Source organism: Musca vetustissima, unplaced genomic scaffold (genome assembly GCF_032173495.1).
Source record: "Musca vetustissima isolate MV318-11 ecotype Yass unplaced genomic scaffold, APGP_CSIRO_Mvet_v1 utg11553, whole genome shotgun sequence".
NCBI lineage: Eukaryota > Metazoa > Arthropoda > Insecta > Diptera > Muscidae > Musca > Musca vetustissima.
Genome location: NW_026879400.1, coordinates 137626 through 161218, shown reverse-complemented (window position 1 = coordinate 161218; position 23593 = coordinate 137626). Strand labels below are relative to the sequence as shown.

At 32.0% G+C, this 23593-nt stretch overlaps 1 protein-coding gene across 1 annotated transcript; it reads right to left on the bottom strand.

Moving 5' to 3' along the window:
* Positions 1-1761: 1761 nt before the first annotated feature.
* Positions 1762-4088, bottom strand: LOC133324289 (UDP-glycosyltransferase UGT5). The gene is made up of 4 exons (XM_061533135.1): positions 3858-4088; positions 3331-3792; positions 2498-2701; positions 1762-2426 (listed from the first exon to the last, which is right to left on the bottom strand). The coding sequence occupies exons 1-4, from the start codon at positions 4078-4080 to the stop codon at positions 1762-1764; spliced, it is 1554 nt and encodes a 517-aa protein (XP_061389119.1). The 5' UTR covers positions 4081-4088.
* Between the last annotated feature and the right edge of the window lie 19505 nt (positions 4089-23593).

Here is a 23593-nt window from a genome sequence, read left to right as displayed (position 1 = left end):
ATTTAAAGCGTTTGAGGTACTGATTACAATAATACTATTCAAATTAAAATGAGATGCGATCGCGTAACCGGAGCTGCCATCAGTCCATAGGAAAAAGTCTTAAATCTCCGGCCGAACGTCGGCTACTTACAAACACTTTTCTAACAAAAAGGAGATTCGGTCGCGTAGCCGTAGTTAACGTTTGTCCATAGGGGAAAGTCTTAAATCCCCGGTCGAAGGACGTTTACCCACAAACACCCATACTGTTTTCCAACAATAAAGAAGGGTCCCGCGGAATTTTGGAGACCCATATACCCATATACTGATACAATCTATTCGGTACTGTTAGAAATTGAATTTCAATCAGACACCCGTTCGAAATACATATGGAAGCTATGGCTGCATCTGGAACAAAATTTACATTAAAACAGCCGAAAATATATATGGGAGCTATAACTAAATCTGAACCGATTTTCACGAAACTTGGCACACATCTTTCCAGGCTTAATTTAGTACGTTGTGCCAAATTTCGTGCAAATCGAAAGATATTTAGGCACTTTGGTGCACCATTTACCTTAAATCGGATGAAAATATATATGGGAGCTATATCTAAATCTGAACCGATTCTAGGCTTAATTCAGTACGTTGTGCCAAATTTCGTACAAATCGAAAGTTATATAGGGACTTTGGTGCACCATTTACCTTAAATCGGATGAAAATATATATGGGAGCTATATCTAAATCTAAACCGATTTTCACGAAACTTAGCACACATCACTATAGACTTAATTTAGTGCGCTATGCCAAATTTCGTGCAAATCGGAGGATATATAGGGACTTTGGTGCAACATTCACCATAAATCGGACGAAAATATGTATGGGAGCTATATCTAAATCTGAGCTGATTTTCACGAAACTTTGCACACATCATTATAGACTTAATTTAGTACGCTTTGCTAAATATCGAGCAAATCGAAAGATATTTAGGCACTTTGGTGCACCATTTACTTTAAAACGGACGAAAATGTATATGGGAGCTATATCTAAATCTGAACCGATTTTCACGTAACTTAGCACACAGCATTCTAGACTTAATTCGGTATACCGAACAAAATACCGTGCAAATCGAAAGTTATATAGGAACTTTGGTGCACCATTTACATTAAATCGGATGAAAATTTATATGGGAGCTATATCTAAATCTGAACCGATTTTCAAGAAACTTTGCACACATCATTATAGACTTAATTACGTACGCTATGCCAAATATCGAGCAAATCGAAAGATGTTTAGGCACTTTGGTGCACAATTTACTTTGAATCGGACGAAAATATTCAATAGCGTTCGTCCTTGGGCCAAAGAATTGAGCTGTGCCAAATTTCATCCAATTCGGACCATAAATGCGACATGTACTTTGTTTACAATTTAACATCTACAGACGGACGGACATGCATAAATTGACTTAGAATGGAATTCAATGTATATTCTCAAAAGGAACTATGTGTCTACCTCGTTTCCTTTTGCCTGTTACAAACATATGTAACCACAGTGTGGTGAAGGGTATACAAAATCTATGTCCCGTGGAGGTATTTGAAAAAATATTTCTTTTCTTATCCATTAAAAAATATTTATGAAAAGTCCAGGCCTCGTGGCGGCTCTTGAAATATTATAATCCACAGTGTCTTGAAAAAAATAATTTTTTTTTATTTAAATTTCATAAATATTTATTACTTAATTCTGTACAATAAAATATAACATATAATATAAAAATAATCTACAAATCTAATTCGTTTTGATTTTCCTATTCGAACTAATACCAAAAAGTAGCTTCTTTAACACGTAACGTACAACTAAAATAGCAGCCAATAGCAGAACAACAACAAATGCAATAACATCTAATAAATAAAATTGATACCATTTCAAATCCAAACCGGCAGAACGTAGCTGAGGTGCCCCCCTGTGACGTATCACATATTCAATCCAATAGGCAGCAGTTTCCCGGGAGCCCATAGGACGATCACGAAAGATGCGTGAATAACGTTGAACATTATCACGATACTGGCGGTCATAGATCAGCTTATTTAATGAATCGCGAAGCAGATCGTGTGTAATTGTAAGGAAATCTAAACTAATGGCATAACCGTGTCTTTCGGATTTCCGTAAATTCAATTGTTGATCACAATAGAAGGGTATACCCAGCATGGGTACACCGTGGTGAACACCTTCTTGGGTACCGAACAGACCGCCGTGGGTTATGAAAACTTTCGTATTGGGATGGGCCAAAATATCCGATTGTGGTAGCCATTTTTTGATCATGATATTCTCGGGCAGATTGGGAATACTTTCATTTTCAAATTTCCAAATAACACGTTGTTTCATCGCGGCAAAGACATCCAGGAAAATGTGCAACTTATCTTCGGGCATGTCTTTGGATTGGACGTTGCTTCCTGGAATATTCAAGAAAAATGTAAAAATAATATTTTTGTACGTTTAAAATAAAATTCTGGGAGGTCCTTACCCAAGCTAAAGAAAATCACACCATCTTTGGCTCCATCCATAAATTGTTGAATATCCTGTGGTAGCTTCTTGGGTGGATAAATGTGCATACCTCCTACAAAAATGATACCTGGGACCAAAGGCCTTGCCGTGGTCAATGGAATGTGGCTGTTCAATAACATAACCGAAATATTCTTCTCCATTTCTGAGACTGAGGGAATTGTAACTGAAAATAAAATAGACAAACAAATGTTTATTAAAAAGTTCACGCCTTAAGGGGCCTTGAAAAAAATATTTATCAAAAAATCCACGCCTAAAGGGACCTTGAAAAAATATTTATTAAAAAATCCAAATCTTTGGTACTCCATTTCTATAAATCGGACGAAAATGTATATGGGAGCTATATCTAAATCTGAACCGATTTTCTTGAAAGTAGGCACACATCATTCTGGACCTAATTCATTACGCTGTGTCCAATTTCGTGCAAATCGAAGGATATATATGGACTTTGGTGCCCCATTTACCTTAAATCGGACGAAAATATATATGGGAGCTATATCTTAATCTGAACCGATTTTCTTGAATTTCAATAGAGTTTGTCCTTGGACCAAATAAGTGGCATGTGCCAAATTTCGTGCAAATCGAAAGATACATAGGGACTTTGGTGCTCCATTTACCTTAAATCGGACGAAAATATATATGGGAGCTTTATCTAAATCTGGACCGATTTTCAGTATTTCAGTATTTATTGGACCTTTAAATAATATTTTGTTTTAAAATCTATTAAAATTCCCTTCGTCTACACCCGGTCCTTGAAAAATATTTCTTAAAAAAACCTCTCCTTACCAAACTTACCATTCAAATGGCCAAAATATTTCTTCACCATTTTATCCATTTCGGGAAAATAATGATATTCCCGTAGGAAATCTTCGGCCAATGAGTAGTACGAATTCAATAGCCGCTCTTTAAACGTCATATGATCATTGTAATCCGTAAAACCATGCGGTACAAATGACCATGGCGACAGCAAACCCATCATTTGACTCATATGATTTTCAAACCCCAATGTACCACTTGTAACCACAGGTATATCATAGATTTTTGCCAATGCCAAAAATGGTTCCTGATAGAATTGTTCACACAACAACAAATCATATTTGCCCCGAGGATTTGGTTCGTTAATCAAATCTTGGACTGCGGATTGTTGCAGGGCATGTTCAGTGGTGCCAAACCCAAGGACTTCTAGCAAAAAGTGATTCTCCAAAACACCAATGGTACTCAAGTCGAAAATCGTTTTCGCCTTAAAATGGGCCTTGACTGAAATAAGAACAGATCATTATATTAATTTGCAAATAAATTGAAAAAATATTGTATAGACTTACTATCACTCCAAAAATCATAGACCGGCTCTATGAGAATTTCCGTATAATTCTGTCCCAATTTAAGATGTTTCAATGAAAATGCCGCCACCATTGTGACATGATGTCCCCGATCGATTAGTTCCTTAATCAGGGCAGAATGCATTCCATAATGACTTTTTCCGGGAAATGAAAAAACTGCCAATATCCGAGATCCCTCACTGCCGGTGGGATAATAGCTCAGCATCAAGAGTAGGGTGATGCTTAGCGCCGCCAATGTGAAATGTTTTCCAAGCTGGGGAAAATAAAAAAATATTTTTTTACAAATTTATTCACTTCTATATATAAAGTATCTGCTGCATGATTTCTATAGATAGAAACCAGTGAGCGGAGCAGTATAGTCGGAAGCGGCCGACCATACGATACCCTACACAACATTTATGAAAATCTAACTTTCTGTGGTTCTATATCCCATCACCGTGGGTTGTGTTGTGATGTTCGGCTTTCGACTCGAAAAGTACAAATAAATAAGTTTTCGGTCCACTTCATCCGAAAAATTATTATCTGATCATCACCTAACATTTTATGCGTTGTCCTTGACCATAACTAGAACCTCATGGAACATTTCAAAGCGATTAGCGCTATATTCCGCACTCCTGTGTGGTAATAGGTTACTAAATAATATATGAATACGTAAGCACCTGAAAATATTTAAGTGTAACTCCCGCATCCGAGTACCGACGACAATATAATTGGTATCAATTTAAAGGTCAACCACTCTTCTAGGATATACTATCAATTTCTGGGGTCTATGTCCTTCAGGAGTAAATATATACGTCATAGTATACAAATTTTGTAATTTTTCACATAAAAATCAGGGTCCATTTGACCCGCTAAATATTGATCGATCTTTATCAAAACAAGTATGCTTATTCTTTGGTCCGATCCCCTTCTCCATGTAAAAATTCGAGATGTTTGGGCCATAATTGCGGCCTCTGGAGCGACCAGAAAAACCGACAAAAATTAAGTATTTGGTCCATTTCATCCTCTAAATATTAACCGATCTTTACCAAAAACAAAAGGGGTCTTCATTGGCCAGAACCCATCCAACATGAAAAATCTCGTGAAGATTGTTCCATAACTGTGGCCTGTATCGTGTTTACAAATTATAATGGACAGACGGACGGACGAACGGACACACATGTCTAGATCGACTCAACTAGTCGAGATATGACGATCGGTATACTTAAAGGTGGGTCTAGGCCAGAACTCATCCAACATGCAAAATCTCGTAAAGATTGGTCCATAACTGTGGCCTGTATCGTGTTTACAAATTATAAAGGACAGACGGACGGACGAACGGACGGACGGACACACATGTCTAGATCGACTCAGCTATTCGAGATATGACGATCGGTATAGTTAAAGGTGGGTCTAGGACAAATATTTCTCGGCGTTACATACTCTTGGGGCTGCACAAAGCTATAATATCCTGACATCATAGTTGTGTAGGGTATAACAATGATCTTGTTTTATATTGCTAGGAGACCTATTATAGGCCATAAGAAAGACATTAGAAGATCTACGGGTCTTTACAAGTCTTTATTAACAACATGCCGGCTTGTGAGGGTTCTTAATTAAAAATCCAATATAACTTTGCTTTCAAGCCTCATACATTTTTTATTTTATATTTTTTGGATTTTTATAAATTTTAGCTGATAGGTACAGAGGTAACCTTTAAAATGAATATACATATGACATACTTTAAGTTCGACCTGTTCAAAGGTCTGCCATGAGGTTTATTACCCTCTGAGAAAACGAAATACTACATCCGATACACTTATAATGCACAATTCGGCTAGGATCATAGGGACCAGACCTCTAACCTAAAACATGGACGGGGGCTATAACAAAATGTGACCGGGATGACAGGATTTAATATACACTCCAACTATTAAAAATACCCCCAGCAACAGCGGTAAAATATCTCCTTTAGAAGAGGTTTAGATAAAGATCGTCAGAAGCTGATTAAAGGCCTGGTAATAGAAAAAAAATGTTCAAAATCTCAATTTTAGAATCTGTTTAAAGTTTGAAAACCTTTGTGTCGGAGAAATTGTTCTTTTTGTTAATATTAAAGAGGTCTGCATTAAGGTATTGTGAACATTTGCCCATAGGCCCATAGAGCTTATTGAAAATTTCCCTTAGAAGCAGAAAATAGACATTTTTTATCATATTAAGCCCGACATGGATCAGCGAAATATTTTTAACAAATTTTCGATTAAAAACCAGTAAGGAAAGCAGAAAAGTCGGACTGGGTCAGCTATATGATACCTTTCACCACTTTAGGTATATTCAACAGATGAACAGACAGACGTCGCATTTTTAACATGAAATTGGAACCATGAACATCGTCATTCTGCAACTATACGAAATTTTTCATTTGGTCAGATATAGCGTTGCTTCTTACTATATCTAATTCTGAACCGATTTAAACAATACTTGCCACACGTTATGTTATAGTATCTTCAGTACCTTGCGCAAAAATGTATGCCAATCGAACCCACCTGTGGAGTTTGGTGCAGATTTTATATCTAACTTCTAGGTTGTGTAAAATCGGACGAAAATATATATGTAAATCTATATTCAAAGAGACTTGCCAGAGATTAATTTATATTAACTACAGTTCATTGTACAAAATTGTGTGGCAATCACAGAAACTTTGGCTCTTCAGAGCACAACTTACATAAACTCGGAAGAAAATATATATATGAACTATGTCTTAATCTGAACTGAAACTTAGCACACATCATTTTCGACTTAATTCAGTAGGCTATGCCGAATTTTATGCAAATCGGAAGATATATAGGGACTTTGGTACACCATTTCTAAAAATCGGACGAAAGTATATATGGGAGCTATATCTAAATCTGAACCGATTTTTAGGAAACTTGGCACACATCAGTCTAGACCTAATTCATTACGCTGTGTCAAATTTCGTGCAAATCGAAATATACGTAGGGACTTTGGTGCACCATTTACCTAAAATTGGACGAAACTATAAATCGGAGCTATATCTAAATCTGGACCGATTTTCTCGAAACTTGGCACACATCATTCCAGGCTTAATTAAGTACGTTGTGCCAAATTTCGTGCAAATCGAATGAAATTTAGGAATTTTGATGCACCATTTACCTTAAATCGGACGAAAATATATATGTGAGCTATATCTAAATCTGAACCGATTTTCATGAAACGTAGCACACATCATTCTAGACCTAATTCATTACGCTGTGCCAAATTTCGTGTAAATCGAAAGATACATAGGGACTATGGTGCACCATTTACCTTAAATCGGACGAAAATATATATGGGAGCTATATCTAAATCTGAACCGATTTTCATGAAACGTAGCACACATCATTCTAGACCTAATTCATTACGCTGTGCCAAATTTCGTGTAAATCGAAAGATACATAGGGACTTTGGTGCAAAATTTACCTTAAATCGGACGAAAATATATATGGGAGCTATATCTAAATCTGAACCGATTTTCATGAATTTCAATAGGGTTCGTCCTTGGGCCAAATAAGTGACATGTGCCAAATTTCGTGCAAATCGAAAGATACGTAGGGACTTTGGTGCTCCATTTACCTTAAATCGCTATGGCAAATATCGTGCAAATCGAATGATATGTAGGCACTTTGGCGCACCATTTACTTTAAATCAGACGAAAATATATATGGGAGCTATATCCAAATCTGAACCGATTTTCTTCAATTTAAATAGCGTTCGTCCTTAGGCCAAAGAAGTGAGCTGTGCCAAATTTCATCCAAATCGGACCATAAATGCGACCTGTACTTTATTTATAATTTAACATCTACAGACGGACGGACAGACGGGCATGCATAAATCGACTTAGAAAGTGATTCTATGAATAAAAATATTAAAAAAATCGATGCCTAGATGATGGTTGAAGAGAACATTTTTGTAAAAAATCTACAGGTGGCTGGAAAATATCTTAAAAAAATCTATGTTTAAATGACTGTTGAAAAACAATATTTTAAAAATTAACGCTTAAAAAAATAATTTTTTATAATCAGATTCTCTTCAAGAAGTATTTTTTTAAAAACTACTCATATATGGTGATTGAGAAAACATATTTAACCCTACGGTCAATAACCAAAAAAGTATACGTAGATCAATAACCGTGGTACATTTGTACCCATCCAAAGTTAGGTCTGTAACTCATTAAAAAATTGGACTATCGTGAGGTTTTTTGTTTTAAAATAGTCTATGCGGATCTGGTCTAAATGTAGGAACTCAAAATTATGTATACATTAAAATAATATATATTTAAATCTATGCTTAAATGATAATCTATCTAAAACAATCATAGTAAATTCGTTATAGCTATAGAATGGGTTAATCTTTCTTAGTTATTTTTTTATTCGGATCTTATTTAGGTGTTCTTCAAACCCTCTGCAAATTTTTGTGGCCCTAGACAACATGGGACCAACAGGGCGACTCGTGGAATTCAGAAACTACCCTGGTTTTCCTTTGGTATACAGGGACTAAAACAATAATTATTGCCAATTATTCATATTTTATGAGTTTAGAGATTGTGATTGGCGCATTTTTAACACTTTTTAATACATTAAAACGTTATTTAATGATACTTTATATATTTACGCCAATTTAGGATTGTAATAAATCAGACTAATTCGATTATAGGAAAGGTTTCAGGCCCAATATGAAGAATAATTGGATAATTACGGACAATAATCATTGTTTTTTCCCTGTATATCAAGGGAAAACCAGGGTAGTTTCTGACTTCCACGAGTCGCCCTGATGGTCCCATGTTGTCAAGGGCCACAAACATTGGCAGAGGTGTTGAGGAACACCTAAATAAGATCCCAATAAGAAATAACTAAAAAAGCTTAACCCATTCGAAAGCTATAACGAATTTGCTATGATTATTTTAGGTAGATTATCATTTAAGCATGGATTTAAATATATATTATTTTAACCTATATATAATTTTGAGTTCCTACATCTAGACCAGATCCGCATAGACTAATTTAAATCAAAAAACCTCACGATAGTCCAATTTTTTAATGAGTTTAAAAAATTGTAAAAATTATATATATGGAAAATATTTATAATTTTTTTCTTCGATTATGTGTGAAAATACCTCAAGAATGATTCCTCAAAATTTGATCCAAATATCTCCATCATTAAAAATTTTACAGCATTTTTATTCAAAAAAAGGTACAAATGTACCCGGTTATTGACCGTAGGGTTAAAAAATCTTGGCCTAGATAGTAATAAAACAATAGATTTTAAAGTATATGTGTTTCGTATCAAATCCTAAATGATGGTCAAGAATATATTTTCAAAATCTATGTCACATGGTGACCATTCTAAAAATGTATTTAAAAAAACCGACGCCAAAATGATTGTTCCGAAATATGTATTAAAAATCCAGGCTTTGTTGGTTGCTGTCGAAATATTTGAAAATATTTTAGGTAAGCAAATAAATGGGGATACATCTTGTAGTTGTTGTATGGACTTGTTGTTCGATGTATATTTGCTGAATTTGAGTTTACATTTATTTTTCAAAATTTCACTTCTTATATTTTATTATATACGATTAAAATAGCACACATTTCTTTGCTGTGATTATTTTTTTATTTTATTTATTTTATTTTTTAGGAATATATTTTATAAAATTACCATTTTCACTTAGTTTTCTTTTTTTTGTAAAATAATTGCGCTTTTAAAATTCGAAAATATTAACTTTATTATTGTCTTCTTCTTTTTTCAAAAATTCAAACTCCGTTTAAATCACTGCGAATATATTTCCGTTTCGCGTTCGCATGTCCGTTACATTCGACACCCTTTCGTAAACTGGTTGATTAACGATAAAACATCCGCATTACTAGAGGGCATTGAAAATGTTGCCGATTATCTAATAATTTTGCCACGACCAGCAGAAAGATAATTGACGAACAAAACCTTCAAAGGCGAATAATACGAACATACAATTCAACAACAACAACTACTACTACTTATCGTTTTAAAGCAACAAATAGCTGTTGAGTAGATCAGTCAATTTTTGAGTATCATTGTTTTGGGGGCAAACACGTGCTAGATATGCTACATGTGAGGTTGCATATTTGCTGGTAGGTCTTTTTCGGTGTTGTATTCTGGGATGTGAATAAATTTAGCACAAAAATGCTGAATCATTATTTGGAAATTTTTATTTGACAAACATAATAGTTGTGCTACTTTTACATATCGCTAATTTGCTGCAAGACCGGCAAAAATCGAAAATCATGATTTTTCCAGTTAATGATGCAGATTTGTTTCCCATCAAAGTTTGGATGAAATCGATCACTCCCTTCGAGTGTGACATTTGTAAATCGACTCAAAATTTTCTGAAATGGATTTGGTCCAAAGAAAAATGGGCGGCTAAAACCAATATTTCGATGAGGCATATTTTTGCCGTATAAGAAATAAAATAAAACCAGTGAGCGGAGCAGTATAGTCGGACGGGGCCGACCATATACTACCCTACACAACTTCCACGAAAATCTAACTTTGCGTTATTTGCTCCCTCTTGAAACCTGACTAAAGGTCAACATATATTACTAATATTCAGTAGACGAGGGCTGTACTTGTCCAGATTCTCTTTACCGTGGGTTATGTAGTGATGTTGGGCTTTCTATTGTGGCCTATAGATCGACTAAAAAAACACAAAATGTTAAGTTTTCGGTCCACTTCATCCCAAAATTATTATCTGATCATCACCGAAAGTTATAGGTGTCATCCTTGACCACAACTGGAATCTCATGGAAATTTTCAAAGCCCTCTAGTGTGGTTTTCGGTTACTAAATAATGTCTGAATACGTAAGTACCTGTAAATATTTAAGTGCAGCTCCCACATCTGAGTACATACGACCATATAATTGGTATCAATTTAAAGGTCAACCACTTCTCTTGAACATACTATCAACTTTTTGGTTCTAGGTCCTTCAGGGGCAAATATATACGCCATAGAATACAAATTTTGTCGTTTTTCACACAAAAGTCAGGGTCCATTTGACCCACAAAATATTGACCGATCTTTATTAAAACAGGCATGCTTATTCTTTGGCCTGATCCCCTTCTCTGGAGCGACCAGAAAATCAGACAAAAATAAGGTTTTTGGTCCATTTCATCCTCTAAATATTAACCGATCTTTTCCAAAAACAATAGGGGTCTTCATTGCCCAGAACCTATTCTGGCAGACGGACGGACGGAGGGACACACCTTTCTAGATCAACACATCTAGTCGAGATATTACAATCGGTATACTTAAAGGTGGGTCTAGGACTAATATTTTGCGGCGTTACAAACGTTTGAGGCTGCACAAAGCTATAATACCCTGACAACATAGTTGTGTAGGGTATAATTATGCGTTCATGTCGTTTAAAAAGACTTTTTGCTGATCTAAAAAGACTCCCCGCTTCGTCTACTAAAGATTCTCTTCTTTACTTGGCCTGTAAATGCTTCTTAAATGTTTTCGTTTCCCTATTAATAATTTTATAGGTCTTATTGGGTCTATAAAGACCCATAGCCTTCCAGCTAATATGTAAAGACCGCCTGTATTTCAGTTCGTCTATAAAACTGCTTATCTGTCAGCTCGGCTATATGGACACACTGTCTTCAGCTCGTGCAAATATTGGTCGGAATTTTTATAACCTTCAACACACTGTGGTACAGGGTATTATGTCTTTGTGCATAAGTTTGTAAAAGGCAAAAGGAAACGAGATAGACACATGGTTGCTTTTTAGAATATGCATATAATCACTTTTTAAGTCGATTTATGCATGTCCGTCCGTCCGTCCGTCCGTCTGTCTGTCCATGTTAAATTGTAAACAAAGTACAGGTCGCATTTATGATCCGAATTGGATGAAATTTGCCGTAGGTCACTTATTTGGCCCAAGGACAAACCCTATTGAAATTGGGAAAAATCGGTCCAGATTTAGATATAGCTCCCATACATATTTTCATCCGATTTAAGGTAATTGGTGTACCAATGACCCTATATATAGTTCGATTTGCACGAAATTTGGCATAGCGTAATGAATTATGTCTAGAATGATGTGTGTTAAGTTTCCTGGAAATCGGTCCAGATTTAGATATAGCTCCCATATATATTTTCGTCCGATTTAACGTAAATGGTGCGCCAAAGTCCTTAAATATCTTTCGATCTGCACGAAATTTGGCACAGCATAATTAATTAGGTCTATAATGATGTGTGTAAAGTTTCCTGAAAATCGGTTCAGATTCAGATATAGCTCCCATATATATTTTCATCCGATTTTATGTAAATGGTGCACCACAAAGTCTCTATATATGTTTCGATTTGCACGAAATTTGACATAGCGTACTGAATTTTGTCTATAATAATGTGTGCAAAGTTTCGTGAAAATCGGTTTAGATTTAGATATAGCTCCCATATATATTTTGATCCGATTTAAGGTAATTGGTGCACCAAAATCTCTGAAAATCATTCGATTTGCACGAAATTTGTCATAGCGTACTGAATTAAGGCTAGAATGATGTGTGCTAAGTTTCGTGAAAATTGGTTCAGATTTACATATATCTCCCATATATATTTTCATCGGATTTTAAGTAATTGGTGCACCAATGCAAATCGAAAGATATATAGGGACATTATCTTTCGATTTGCACGAATTTTGGTATAGGGTACTGAATTAAGTCCAGAATGATGTTGCTAAGCTTCGTGAAAAGATCCATAGCTAGGCCGATTGACACAACGTACTGGTGTAATATAAAGTAGTCTCTGGCAAGTTTCCGTGAAATCGGTTCAGATATATTCTACACATGACGTCTGCTAGGATACGTATGTAGAATATACCCAAAGTGGTGAAGGGTATCATCTAGTCGGCCCAGTCCGACTGGTTTTTTCCTTTCTGTTTTTTATTGAAAAACAATAAAATTGGTAAGGGATAGATTTTTCTATAGAAAAAATATAATATAATATAATATATAAATATAAATATAATAAAAATATTTTTTCATTAGAAAAAAATGGCCATTCATATTTTTTGTACAAAAAAAAAAAAAAAAAATGGTAAGGAATATGTTTTCTATATAAAAATATTAGCCAGGAATATTTTTAATATAGAAAAAATTATCAGGAATATTTTTCTAAGAAAAAAATTGGTCAGGAACATTTTTACTATAGAATAAATTTGGTCAGGACAATTTTTTCTATAGAAAAAAAGAGGTCAGGAAATTTTTTCTATAGAAAAAAATTTGGGTCAGGAAAATTATTTTTATAGAAAAAAATTATGGGGAAAACATTTTCTATAGAAAAATATTAGCCAAGTATATTATTTTTATAATCAGGAATATTTTTTATATAAAAAATGGAATATAGAAAACATTATGAGGACTTTTTTTCTATAGGAGAAAAAATATCTGGAATATCCACGCATTGTTTGGTCCTTTGAAAAAAATATGCTTTAAAAATCCACGCATTGTTTGGTCCTTTGAAAATAATATGCTTTAAAAATCCATGCCTTTTTGTTTGTCCTTTGAAAAATATGATTTAAAAAATCCACGCCTTTTTTTGTCCTTTGAAAAAATATGCTTTAAAAATCTACGCCTTTTTTTGTCCTTTGAAAAAAATATGCTTTAAAAAATCCACTCCTTGTTTGGTCCCTGAAAAAAATATTCTTCAAAAAATCCACTCCTTGTTTGGTCCTTGAAAAAAAACATTCTTTAAAAAATCCACACCTAGTTTTGTCCCTGAAAAAAATATTCTTTAAATAATCCACGCATTGGTTGGTCCCTGAAAAAATATTCGTTAAAAAATCCACCCCTTGTTTGGTCCCTGAAAAAAAAAAATTCTTTAAAAAATCCACGCCTTGTTTGGTCCCTGAAAAAATATTCTTTAAAAAATCCACCCCTTGTTTGGTTCCTAAAAAAAATTATTCTTTAAAAAATCCACGCCAAGTTTGGTCCCTGAAAAAAATATTCTCTTTAAAAAATGTACGCCTTGTTTGGTCCCTGAAAAAACTATTCTTTAAAAAATGCACGCATTGTTTGGTCCCTGAAAAAAATATTCTTAAAAAAATGCACGCATTGTTTGGTCCCTGAAAAAAAAAATTCTTAAAAAATCCACGCCTAGTTTGATCCCTGAAAAAAAAATATTCTCTTTAAAAAATCCACGCCCTGTTTGGTCCCTAAAAAAAGTATTCTTTAAAAACTCCACGCCTTGTTTGGTCCCGGAAAAAAATATTCTTTAAAAAAATCCACTTATCCTAGTTTTGTCCGTTGAAAAATTTTTTCGTCTTATTTGTTGCGTGAAAAAAATATTCTTTAAAAAATCCATAAATCTATGCATTGTTTTCCCGCTCACGTTTATAAAGACTTTCTCAGATCGTCTAAATGACTCTCCACAGCTCGTCTATAAAGACTCCACTCAGCTCAAATCCATTTATTGGTAGAACAAGATTTATCAGGTTTTTATGGGTGCTAAAAAGTATCCGGTATCGGAAGAGTTTTATAGCGAAAAAAAAATATTTATAAAAACCAATTATATTTTTTAATCTGCTTTTGGAATGACACCGCACCTTTATGATAGCTTAATTGATTTTAGGCAAAAATGCAAATCTATATGAAATTGTTGCTATTAAAAATTTTAAAAAGTTGTGGTCACGTAAGCCACAATTAAGCCTATCATATGCAATTAACTTCTACCCTCCCTCTATTGTTTTACGTATATACAGTCCAGGAATACAACAATGTAAATAAAATTGTATATTTGTTGTTAGCCCATTTATTTATAAATTTTGTTTTGTCATTACTGTGAGATTTGATCACTCCAAAGAGTAACTGAAGCGATCACTCACTCTTTCCCAGGCATTGTGCGCCGGTTTGTTATTTGCTTTGTCATGCTCAAATATTCAATTGAATTAATAAAAATAAATTGTAGTCTAAATTTGCCGGGGCGGCAAATCATCATCATCAGATGATCTGTAATTTTTGTGACGGCATGCCACAAATTGCCGCACGAGGAGTTAGTCTCAACATTAACGCGCATGGCAATGAACAGATATTTACAAATGAAAATTTAGATTCCACTTTCCATAAATAGTAATTTAAGAATCTTTTCAAATATTTACCAACATTAGAGGTTAATCAATGTGAAAATGACATTTCAATTTGCAGTGTGGGGAATTGAGAATAGGAAGTTTCCGAATGATTGGATAAAATAAAACCTGACATTAATAATAAATAAAAGGGGAGGCGAAACGAAATTGTTTATAATGGTTGTTGTTTTATAATAAAAAAATCCTTGGAAAATCCGCTCGTCTATAAAGACTACCTTCTGCTCAGACATAAAGACTTCCTTCAATTCGTCTATAAAGACTCCCTTCAGACGCTCTATAAAGACTCCCCTCAGATGCTCTATAAATAATCCCTTCAGTTTGTCAATAAAGACTCCCTTCAGCCCGTGCATTAAGACTCCATGTAATAAAAAAATATTCCTGAGAAAATTTGTCAACAATATTTTTTTATAGAACAAATGATGGTCAGGAAGATTTTATAAATATATTTTTTTTTACTGAAAAAAAAATACTCAGGAATTTTTTTCTATAGAAAAAAATTGGGTCAGAAATATTTTTTCTATAGTAATATATTTTCTATAGAAAAAAACGTAGGAATATTTTTCTACAAAATTTATCAGGAATACTTTTCTATAGAAAAAATGCTCAGAATTTTTCCCCGTGGAGAACAAATTCTCAGAATTTTTTTCTATAGAAAAATTACTCAGAAATATTTTTTTGTATAAAAAATGGTCATGAATATTTTTTTATATAGAAAAAATATTCAAGATATTTTCGGTAGACAGAATATTTATTTCAGAAATATTTTTTCTACAGAAAAAAATTGAACAGGAATATTTTTTGATAAGAGAAAATTGATCAGGATTATTTTTTATAGAAAATAAATGATCAGAATGATTTTGTAACAGAAAAACTTGGTCAGGATGGTTCTTTTCTAAAGGAAAAAAAATTTGGTCTGAAATATTTAAAAAAAAAAAAATTGGCAGGAATATGTTTTTAATAAAAAAATTGACAAAAATATTTTTTCTTCAGAAAAAAACTTTTTCAATAGAAATCCAGTAAGGAAAGTAGTAAAATCGGACTAGGCCGACTACATGATAACCTTCACCACTATACGTATATTATATATATATATATGTATATATTAAAAAAAAATTGGCAGGAATATTTTTTAATAAAAAAATTGACAAAAATATTTTTTCTTCAGAAAAAAACTTTTTCAATAGGAATCCAGTAAGGAAAGTAGTAAAATCGGACTAGGCCGACTACATGATAACCTTCACCACTATACGTATATTATATATATATATATATGTATCCTAACAATTTCATGTCATGTCAACATATGCTAAATTAAATTTCAATCAGATTTAAGGAAATCGATCTATAGTAAACATGATACACGCGAATAAGTTTGCCGCACTGTTAAAATTATAAACTCAATCGGACACCCGTTCGATATAAATGTGATACGTTGAGCAAAATTTCGTGTCAATCGGACAAACATTAGGAGTTTGGTGTACCATTTACCTAAAATCGGACTAAAATATATATGTGGGACCTATATCTAAATTTGAAACGATATTCTCGAATCTTAATACACCTCATTCTAGACTCAATCCAGTACGCTATGCCAAATACGGTGGAAATCGGAACATATATTGCAACATTTACAATAAATCGGATGAAAATATATATGTGAGCTTTTGTAAAATCTGAACCGATTTTCAGGTTCATCATCTTTCATCATTCTAGACTTAATTTAGTACGTCATGCCAAATTTCGTGAAATCGAAAGATATATAGGGGCTTTGGTACTCCGTTTACATTAAATCGGACGAAAATATATATGGGAGCTATATCTAAATCTGACCCGTTTTTACGAAATTTAACATATCTAATTCTAGACTCAATTCAGTGTGCTACACCAAATTTCGTGCAAATTGAAAGATATACAGGGACTTTGATGCACCATTTACATAATATCGGACGAAAATATATATGGGAGCTATATCTATATCTCAACCGATTTTTACGAAACTTAACACACATCATTCTAGGCTAAATTCAGTACTCTATGCCAAATTTCGTGTAAATCGAGAGATATATAAGGACTTTTGTGCACCATTTACCTAAAATCGGACAAAACTATATATGGGAACTATAACTAAATTTGAACCGAATTTCACGAAACTTGGCACACATCGTTCTGGACTCTATGCCAAATTTCGTGCAAATCGAGAGATATATAGGTACTTTGGTGCCTATATCGGAAATATATATGGGAGCTATATCTAAATCTGAACCGATTTTTCCCAATTTCAATAGGGTTCGTCCTTGGGCCGAATAAGTGACTTGTACCAAATTTCATCCAAATCGGATCATAAATGCGACCTGTACTTTGTTTACAATTTAAAGTGGCCCGTAAACGGTCATGCATGCATGACATCCATTTTGTGGTGTTAGTGAAAATTTGTAGGTATGTGTCACACCTACGATGCATGAAGCAAAATCAAAAATTTTTGATTTTTCGCATGCATGACGTTCGATTTTGACGTGTGTGCGGTGGAGGCATCATGCATATTCTCATTTGTGACGTTTTTTTCAAAGGGAGAGATGTCGGATACTGCGAAAAAAATGTTATAGAGTTGTTGGAAGTATGCCGGTCGTTCTCAGCCCTTTTTCAGCATTTTCTCTACTTTTTAAGCACAAGGACAAATTGAAAAATTTTTTCGTCCGTTGTGGACATTGTCTGTACACACGTATACGATTTTGATGTAATGCATGCATGATCGTCTGCGGTCCACTTAACATCTACAGACGGACAGACGAACGGACATGCATAAATCGACTCAGAAAGTGATTCTATGCATATTCTCAAAAGAAACCATGTGTCTATCTCGATTCCTTTTGCCTGTTACAAACATGTGCACAAAGACATAATACCCTGTACCACAGTGTGCTAAAGGGTATAAAAATACTCAGGACGAGTAATTGGCCAAGAATATTAGTTTTCAATCGAAACAAATTTGTCAGGCGTTCTTGAAAAAATATTCTTTAAATAGTCTAAACCTTGTTTGGCCCTTAAAATATTTTCTTTAAAAAATCCAAGCCTATCGATGGTTACTAAAAAATAATCTTTTATAAATCCAAGCCTATCGATGGTTACTAAAAAATAATCTTTTATAAACCCAAGCCTATTGATGGTTCTAAAAAATAATCTTATATAAATCCAAGCCTATCAAAGGTCCCTAAAAATAATCTTATATAAATCCAAGCCTATCAAAGGTCCCTAAAAATAATCTTATGTAAATCCAAGCCTATCAAAGGTCCCTAAAAATATTCTTTAAAAAATCTAAGCCTATCGATGTCCTTAAAAAAATATTCTTTAAAAAATCTACGCCTATCGATGTCCCTAAAAAAATATTCTTTTAAAAAACTAAGCCTATCGATGTCCTTAAAAAAATATTCTTTAAAAAATCTACGCCTTATTTGGTCCTTTAAAAAATCTACGCCTTGTTTGGTCCTTTAAAAGATCTACGCCTTATTTGGTCCTTGAAAAAATATTCTTTAAAAAATCTACGCCTTATTTGGTCCTTGAAAAAATATTCTTTAAAAAATCTACGCCTTATTTGGTCCTTGAAAAAATATTCTTTAAAAAATCTACGCCTTATTTGGTCCTTGAAAAAATATTCTTTAAAAAATCTACGCCTTATTTGGTCCTTGAAAAAATATTCTTTAAAAAATCTACGCCTTATTTGGTCCTTGAAAAAATATTCTTTAAAAAATCTACGCCTTATTTGGTCCTTGAAAAAATATTCTTTAAAAAATCCACGCCTTATTTGGTCCTTGAAAAAATTTTCTTTAAAAATCTACGCCTTATTTGAACATTGAAAAAATATTCTTTAAAAAATCTACGCCTTATTTGGTCCTTGAAAAAATATTCTTTAAAAAATCTACGCCTTATTTGGTCCTTGAAAAAATATTCTTTAAAAAATCTACGCCTTATTTGGTCCTTGAAAAAATATTCTTTAAAAAATCTACGCCTTATTTGGTCCTTGAAAAAATATTCTTTAAAAAATCTACGCCTTATTTGGTCCTTGAAAAAAAAAAATTTTTAAAAAATCTACGCCTTATTTGGTCCTTGAAAAAATATTCTTTAAAAAATCTACGCCTTATTTGGTCCTTGAAAAAATATTCTTTAAAAAATCTACGCCTTATTTGGTCCTTGAAAAAATATTCTTTAAAAAATCTACGCCTTATTTGGTCCTTGAAAAAATATTCTTTAAAAAATCTACGCCTTATTTGGTCCTTGAAAAAATATTCTTTAAAAAATCTACGCCTTATTTGGTCCTTGAAAAAATATTCTTTAAAAAATCTACGCCTTATTTGGTCCTTGAAAAAATATTCTTTAAAAAATCTACGCCTTATTTGGTCCTTGAAAAAATATTCTTTAAAAAATCTACGCCTTATTTGGTCCTTGAAAAAATATTCTTTAAAAAATCTACGCCTTATTTGGTCCTTGAAAAAATATTCTTTAAAAAATCTACGCCTTATTTGGTCCTTGAAAAAATATTCTTTAAAAAATCTACGCCTTATTTGGTCCTTGAAAAAATATTCTTTAAAAAATCTACGCCTTATTTGGTCCTTGAAAAAATATTCTTTAAAAAATCTACGCCTTATTTGGTCCTTGAAAAAATATTCTTTAAAAAATCTACGCCTTATTTGGTCCTTGAAAAAATATTCTTTAAAAAATCTACGCCTTATTTGGTCCTTGAAAAAATATTCTTTAAAAAATCTACGCCTTATTTGGTCCTTGAAAAAATATTCTTTAAAAAATCTACGCCTTATTTGGTCCTTGAAAAAATATTCTTTAAAAAATCTACGCCTTATTTGGTCCTTGAAAAAATATTCTTTAAAAAATCTACGCCTTATTTGGTCCTTGAAAAAATATTCTTTAAAAAATCTACGCCTTATTTGGTCCTTGAAAAAATATTCTTTAAAAAATCTACGCCTTATTTGGTCCTTGAAAAAATATTCTTTAAAAAATCTACGCCTTATTTGGTCCTTGAAAAAATATTCTTTAAAAAATCTACGCCTTATTTGGTCCTTGAAAAAATATTCTTTAAAAAATCTACGCCTTATTTGGTCCTTGAAAAAATATTCTTTAAAAAATCTACGCCTTATTTGGTCCTTGAAAAAATATTCTTTAAAAAATCTACGCCTTATTTGGTCCTTGAAAAAATATTCTTTAAAAAATCTACGCCTTATTTGGTCCTTGAAAAAATATTCTTTAAAAAATCTACGCCTTATTTGGTCCTTGAAAAAATATTCTTTAAAAAATCTACGCCTTATTTGGTCCTTGAAAAAATATTCTTTAAAAAATCTACGCCTTATTTGGTCCTTGAAAAAATATTCTTTAAAAAATCTACGCCTTATTTGGTCCTTGAAAAAATATTCTTTAAAAAATCTACGCCTTATTTGGTCCTTGAAAAAATATTCTTTAAAAAATCTACGCCTTATTTGGTCCTTGAAAAAAAATATTCTTTAAAAAATCTACGTCTTATTTTGTTATTGACAAAAATATTCTTTAAAAAAAATCTACGCCTTATTTGTTCCTTGAAAAAATATTCTTTAAAAAATCTACGCCTAATTTGGTCCTTGAAAAAATATTCTTTAAAAAATCTACGCCTAATTTGGTCCTTGAAAAAATATTCTTTAAAAAATCTACGTCTTATTTGGTACTTGAAAAAAATATTCTTTACAAAATCTACGCCTAATTTGGTCCTTGAAAAAATATTCTTTAAAAAATCTACGTCTTATTTGGTACTTGAAAAAAATATTCTTTACAAAATCTACGCCTAATTTGGTCCTTGAAAAAATATTCTTTAAAAAATCTACGTCTTATTTGGTACTTGAAAAAAATATTCTTTACAAAATCTACGCCTTATTTGGTCCTTGAAAAAAAATATTCTTTAAAAAATCTACGCCTTATTTGTTGATTGAAAAAATATTCTTTAAAAAATCTACGCCTTATTTGTTGATTGAAAAAATATTCTTTAAAAAATCTACGCCTTATTTGTTGATTGAAAAAATATTCTTTAAAAAATCCACGCCTTTGGTGGGTGCTTGAAAAAATTTTCTTTAAAAAATCTACGCCTTATTTGTATGATTGAAAAAATATTCTTTAAAAAATCTACGCCTTATTTGTTGATTGGAAAAATATTCTTTAAAAAATCTACGCCTTATTTGTTGATTGAAAAAATATTCTTTAAAAAATCTACGCCTTATTTGTTGATTGAAAAAATATTCTTTAAAAAATCTACGACTTATTTGTTGATTGAAAAAATATACTTTAAAAAATCTACGCCTTATTTGTTGATTGGAAAAATATTCTTTAAAAAATCTACGTCTTATTTGTTGATTGAAAAAATATTCTTTAAAAAATCTACGCCTTATTTGGTCGTTGAAAAAATATTCTTTAAAAAATCTACGTCTTATTTGGTCCTTGAATAAATATTCTTTAAAAAATCTACGCCTTACTTGGTCCTTGAAAAAATATTCTTTAAAAAATCTACGCCTTATTTGGTCCTTGAAAAAATATTCTTTAAAAAATCTACGCCTTATTTGGTCCTTGAAAAAATATTCTTTAAAAAATCTACGTTGAAGCGTATCAACTCTATTTTATTCAAATTTTAATTACAATAGTATAAACACATACGTTTTATTGATCACTTAAATACTAAAATGCAACTCAGTTTTAAACATTTGAAATTAAGGTTAACTATGTAAATATTTTGTAAATAGTACTAAAAACTACATCTGTGAATCTACTACATTATTACACAACCAATACTAGACGATGATCTTGCTTCTCATAATTAGTACCTAAGCTCAATCTAATTTCAATAAAATCAGCTTCACTCCGAGTCCTGGACCACCCGGCTCTAATTCGTTTAGCGGACACTGAAGGCTTAAGATCATTACCCACGCTTGCCCAAGTTGATGGACTAGATCATAAGCGGGAAGTAGTTCCTAAACAAGGAGTAGCCAACATTATTTTAAATCTTGGTGTTTCGAGTTGCTTTATTGACGCCCAACGTGGGGCAAGCATTATTGAAACCCAAGGAGCTTTCTTTAACGTCTTATTTTGTAATTGACAAAAATATTCTTTAAAAAAATCTACGCCTTATTTGTTCCTTGAAAAAGTATTCTTTAAAAAATCTACGCATAATTTGGTCCTTGAAAAAATATTCTTTAAAAAATCGACGCCTATGGCTTTACAGGTGGCTCAAATAAATTCTTTAAAAAATCGACGCCTAATTTGGTCCTTGAAAAAATATTCTTTAAAAAATCTACGTCTTATTTTGTTATTGACAAAAATATTCTTTAAAAAAAATCTACGCCTTATTTGTTCCTTGAAAAAATATTCTTTAAAAAATCGACGCCTAATTTGGTCCTTGAAAAAATATTCTTTAAAAAATCTACGTCTTATTTGGTACTTGAAAAAAATATTCTTTACAAAATCTACGCCTTATTTGGTCCTTGAAAAAATATTCTTTAAAAAATCTACGCCTTATTTGGTCCTTGAAAAAATATTCTTTAAAAAATCTACGCCTTATTTGGTCCTTGAAAAAATATTCTTTAAAAAATCTACGCCTTATTTGGCATTTGAAAAAATATTTAAAAAATCTACCCCTTATTTGGTCCTTGAAAAAATATTCTTTAAATAATCTACACCTTATTTGGCCTTTGAAAAAATATTCTTTAAAAAATCTACGCCTTATTTGGTCCTTGAAAAAATATTCTTTAAAAAATCTACGCCTTATTTGGCATTTGAAAAAATATTTAAAAAATCTACCCCTTATTTGGTCCTTGAAAAAATATTCTTTAAAAAATCTACGCCTTATTTGGTCCTTGAAAAAATATTCTTTAAAAAATCTACGCCTTATTTGGCATTTGAAAAAATATTTTTTATTAAATAATACACATTTGTTTAATTGTTTAAATATATATTTTTTACATTTCTATTCCTTTTCTTATTAATTTCATTTTTCCAGTATTGTTGATTACATGTCTTTTAATATTTTGATTTCATTGTTATATATAATTATTATTATTTTTTTTTAAGTTTTACAAAATCCGAAAAATCACATTAAGTAGTAGGCAAAGTAGTAACGAACGAAAAAACTAAAATTTGTTAATTTTTTGTTTAAATTTTAAATGAATTTTTTTTAATAGGTGGTCATTTTTTGTGATCAAAAATAATTTCATGCAAACAATTTTTTATTTCATTTTTTGTTTTTATAATTTTTTAATTCAAAATTTGTTAGACTATATAATTAATTAATGATTATCAATTAGTTAAGGTCATGTACTTAATACGAATATGTGTGTGTGTGTTTCTGTGTGTATATGTTAAGTATGCGTGTGTATGTATTTATACATATATATATGAGAAAAATATGCGCGTGTATATGTGTGTTTTAATGCAGGTATATATGTCAATTTGAAATGTATCTTTATTTGTGTGTTTGTATTAATTATTACTTATATTTTATTAGTATTATTGTTATTAGTTTTTTTATTTATCTTCTGCTTATATTATTATTAT